At 49.7% G+C, this 5,000-nt stretch overlaps 1 protein-coding gene across 1 annotated transcript in view; it reads left to right on the forward strand.

Moving 5' to 3' along the window:
• chchd6b (coiled-coil-helix-coiled-coil-helix domain containing 6b) overlaps positions 1-5,000 on the forward strand; it is a 47,018-nt gene that overhangs the window by 11,399 nt on the left and 30,619 nt on the right. The window contains exon 5 of the mRNA XM_084460590.1: positions 4,308-4,391. Within this exon, the coding sequence (XP_084316716.1) occupies positions 4,308-4,391 (84 nt within the window). The remainder of the gene's footprint in view (positions 1-4,307; positions 4,392-5,000) is intronic.

Raw genomic sequence — 5,000 nt, forward strand, 5'->3', positions numbered from 1 at the left:
GCTCACAACATCTCCTTTCTAAACAAGTGACTAATAGTATAATCTAGTGCTAAAGCCAAAGTGCATGAGTAGTAAAGTATGCTAAACTGACGTACTTAGCTAGTAGAAGCCATCTTTGTTTTAGCCCATGCTGTGAGTCCCAGGGAACCTCTGGACCCTCTGGGGAGATCTGGAATGACCTGTCACTTTATGGACCGTGCAAGGCAGAGAGCTCAGTTGGGTGTTAATTCGGTCCCCGAAGAGTGTGTGTGTGTGTGTGTGTGTGTGTGTGTGTGTGTGTGTTTGTTTGTGTGCGTGTGCGTGTGTGTATGTTAGTGTTTTGTGAGTGTCTATGCTATAAGGACACGTGTGTGTGTGTGTGTGTGTGTGTGTGTGTGTGTGTGGTGTGTGTGTGTGTGGTGTGTGTGTGTGTGTGTGGTGTGTGTGTGTGTGTGTGTGTGTCCCTCCATCAGTGTATGCATCAGTGTTTCTCAGCCAAAACTCCCTCCAGCACTCCGGCCCCCCGCTCTCCTGGGGCCCGTGGTGTGTTAATGGGCCCTCCCCACCCGCCTCCAACCCCCTCCCCGCCCGCCTCCAACCCCCTCCCCGCCTGCCTGAGCCCCCCTCCCTCCCCGCCCGCCTGCGCCCCCCTCCCCGCCCGCGCCCCCCCTCCCCACCCGCCTGATCCCCCCTCCCTCCCTGCCTGCGCCCCCTTCCCCGCCCGATCCCCCCCCCCTTCCCGCCCGCCTGCGCCCCCCTCCCTCCCCTCCCGCCCGAGCCCCCCTTCCCGCCCGCCTGCGCCCCCCTCCCCTCCCGCCCGAGCCCCCTGCTCACAGCCTGCCGGGGAGCGGGGAGGTTAACCAGATGGCGTCGGCTGTAACCGCGCCACACATTACCCCGAGCCGCTCCACACATTAGACCGGGCCCGGCCGGCTGTGTGAGCCCACCTCATTTAGCGCAATGGAAGCGTTTATGGACCATGACAATATTAGACCCACCCGCTGTTCGACCGCCAACACACTTTCCATTCTCTTTTGGTTGGCAGACCGGCAGGCTTTTCTGAGCCAGGTACGACAGCTTTCAACGCTCCTGAAAGTGGACTAATCTTCTCAAAGTGCTTGAAATGTGTTGTAATACTTTGGATAGAGAGAGCAACGAGTGGACCGGATGTGAATGGTTGTTGTACGCACAAAACCCACAGTCGTTTGTTGCTATGAAGCTTCGTCAAGGTTTTCAAACGCTCCGCCGCGTCTTCCATCACCGCCTCTGTATGGTGCAATAATTGCACATAAAATGTAACTGTGTGGTAATGTTGGGCCGTTCGACAATTATAAACGGCACTACTAGCTTCGCGCTGGCAGTGTTTGTTGTCACGATTTAGTGCTACATCACATTTGCTCTGTTTTCAGACTATTCGCCGGTTGTTTTCGGGTTTTTATTGACGGTAGCGCGTTCATAAAAGCGCCGGCGTCCGTCTGCACTACTGTCCCTCCGTCCCCACGCCTGTCCCTCCCCCCTACTGTCCCTCCCCACTACTGTCCCTCCGTCCCCACGCCTGCGTCCCAGATCACCAGCCTCTCCAGCCCTGCCTGGGAGGACATTAAGACTTAATAAAAACCACTTGTGTGGGCTTGGCTGGGAGTGCTGTGTTGTATAAGATGATCTCTCTATTTCTGAACCCTCTCCACTCCTCCTTGTTGTCACTTCGCTGTCCCCACTCAGACCCAAACACAGTGACAAGACTGATTTCTGCGCTTGTGCTAGCGACATTTCAAACTGCAACGGAAAAGTAACCCCACTCTCCTACAATTACATATCATAGAGAGTCTACCTTCATATTTTCAGCTTATGTGCATATTTAGTCGTATAAAAACGACCACAAATCATCACTATGAATTCTGTGAAGTGTCGCCCTGAAAATATTGCTTGGCGACGCCTCGTCATTGTATGAGAATTCGATATTACTGTTCTCTCTCTCTCTCTCTCTCTCTTTCTCTCTCTCTCTCTCTCTCTCTCTCTCACACACACACACACACACAATCTTTTACAGTTCTTTTTTCTTTCTCTTGCCCTGGTCCTCTTCCTCTCACTCCTCTCCTCCTTCATCCTCCCCCTTCCTCCCAGTCTCCTCTCTCTCCCTCCCTCCCTCCCTCCCTCCCTCCCTCCCTCCCTCCCTCCCTCCCTCCTCAGCCGGTAGAAGTGGATGCTTGGGTAGGCGCTGGTAGAGCGTTAATCTCCCCTCCTCTCTTCCTCCATTCAGATGTCATGTTTTCATTGTACGTAGAAGCAGGCGTCCGCCCAGCGACAGTATCCCACAAAACAACACTTTGGGAGGTATTCAGCTAGAAAATTACACATCATCTGCACTGCCACACACACACACACACACACACACACACACACACACACACACACACACACACACACACACACACCTCCCTCCTCCTCTCCCCTAAACTCAGCCCAGCTCACAACAACAGACAACAGCTGGAGAAAAGAAAATGTGTGTGTGTGTGTGTGTGTGTGTGTGTGTGTGTGTGTGTGTGTGTGTGTGTGTGTGTGTGTGTGTGTGTGTGTGTGTGTGTGTGTGTGTGTGTGTGTGTGTGTAAATGTGCACGTACTGCATGTGTGATCATAGTGCCATGTAGAGACGTGTGTGTTTTGGGGGGAGGTTTAGTACCTGTTAGATTAGATTACACTGGCTGTAATTGAGGTGTGTGTTAGGTGCAGGGTGGTGTGTGTTAGGTGTGTGTTAGGGGCGGTATGGTGTGTGTTAGGTGTGTGTTAGGGGCGGTGTGTTAGGTGTGTGTTAGGGGCGGTGTGGTGTGTGTTAGGTGTGTGTTAGGTGTGTGTTAGGGGCGGTGTGGTGTGTGTTAGGTGTGTGTTAGGTGTGTGTTAGGGGCGGTGTGGTGTGTGTTAGGTGTGTGTTAGGTGTGTGTTAGGTGTGTGTTAGGTGTGTGTTAGGGGCGGTGTGGTGTGTGTTAGGTGTGTGTTAGGGGCGGTGTGGTGTGTGTTAGGTGTGTGTTAGGGGCGGTGTGGTGTGTGTGTTAGGTGTGTGTTAGGTGTGTGTTAGGGACGGTGTGGTGTGTGTGTTGCTTGTTGTTGCTTTTTTCTGTGTAATTGTTAATTAATTGTAAATTCAGGTTTCATCATATTAGCTTTTTTATTTTGGGAATAGGGGGCAGGTATTAATAAGAATTTTCTTCTTCCTGCTCTTTTTCGCCCACGGGCAGAAGAGTGCATTTGTCATGTACTGTATGTGTTGGATATTGTGATACATGCCCATGCGTGGAATAAAATAAAATGAATCAATCGTCATTGTGCCATGACATCAAACTGTGTGTGTGTGCTTGGGTATGTATCCATATGTGTGTGTGTGTGTGTGTGTGTGTGTGTGTGTGTGTGTGTGTGTGTGTGTGTGTGTGTGTGTGTTACATGCTGCTCCATCGCGCTGTGCTGTAAGCTCATGCTCACGACTGGTATCACTGTGCTCATGGACCATGTCCTGTTTATCTAGTCGTGGCTGCCGCACATCCATTACGTGCGTTTGTGTGCAGGCGTGTTCGTCCATGTGTGTTGTGTGCGCTCCTATGAGCATAGGGTGTCTGTTCAACACACACACACACACACACACACACACACACACACACACACACTCCTTTTTATCGTGGATTTGAATTTAGACACATTCACACCTTGGCTGCTTATATCATAAGAGCTGTCTTGATACACCGTAGCCTACTCTGCATGAATCAGCATAATTAAGGCTCCTTAACCAAGACACCTCGAATGTACTTCCAATATTTGTAATCTTTTTACATTTCCATAGACAGTCCTTTTTCTACGGACGGTTGAATCAACATATGTTCTTTTGACACTCTTACTTGTTATGTGTGCTCATACTCTGTAGACAGAGTGGCTGCATGAGAAGGATTTACATTCAATTTGACAGGAAGTTATTGAGTCACTGTTATTCCTTTCCGTGCATTGTAGTAAAACTGACCCCAACCCTCTCTCTCTCTCTCTCTCTCTCTCTCTCGCCTCGTTCCCTCTCTCTCTCTCTCCTCTCTCTCTCTGTCTCTCTTCTCTCTCTCTTTCTCTCTCCCCTCTTTCTCTCTCTCTCCCCTCTCCCTCTCTCTCTCATTCTCTCTCTCCTCTCTCTCCCTTATCTCTCTTTCTCTCCCTCTCTCTTTTCTCTATCCTCTCTCTTCTATCTTTCTCTCTCTCTTCTCTCTTCTTTCTCTCTCTTCTCTTTCGTCTCTATATTTCTCTCCTCTCTCTCTCTTTATCTCTCTCTCTCTCTTTCTCTCTCTCTCTCTCTCTTCCAGGCCAAACAGCTGGAGAGAAAGGAGGCGGAGCTTCAGTTGCTGTCTGCCTTCTATAAGGAGCAGCTGATTCTCCTGGAGAAGAAGGTGAGGGACCGCCTGACAGGTTTATTTATGTAGATACTAACAGTCGCAGAGTCCAGAGAACTGGAGATTATAGCCGGGTTTACTAGGTTTGACCAGGTTCATAAGGTGGTAGGTCTAATCTGAACAAACTCAAAATGTCAGACTTAAAAGTTACTTTTTAGTTTGTTCAGATTAGACCTACCACCTCCAACTCCATCGAGTTTCGTGAAAATCGGTGTAGTACAGTCGTTTTTGTGTGATTCTGCTAACAGACGTACTGTAGGCCGATGTACGTACTGTACGTACAAACACACGCCACGGAAAACGCTACCTCTCGCCCTGTGACGCTGTTGCTGGGGCGGAGGTAAATATAACTGTTCAAATGAATTGAAAGTCTTTCCATCATTGGAGAGATATGGCGTGTACTCATAGGGAAGCACTCAAAAGAGTCTTCACACACAGCTCAGACAGCGTTTTAGGGGCTAATCAAATTTACCTCACTTCTCGTTTGTCCTTCGCTGACAACCTTCTAAGCTCTTCATAAAACGGATGGATGGGGAAAAAAAAGTAGCTTTGAGCTTTAAAGAAATGATGGACCTCCTTTCAGGCTCTTTCCCGCCCGCATTGTGC

The sequence above is a fragment of the Borostomias antarcticus genome (genome assembly GCF_949987555.1).
Source record: "Borostomias antarcticus genome assembly, chromosome: 33".
Classification (NCBI taxonomy): Eukaryota; Metazoa; Chordata; class Actinopteri; order Stomiiformes; family Stomiidae; genus Borostomias; species Borostomias antarcticus.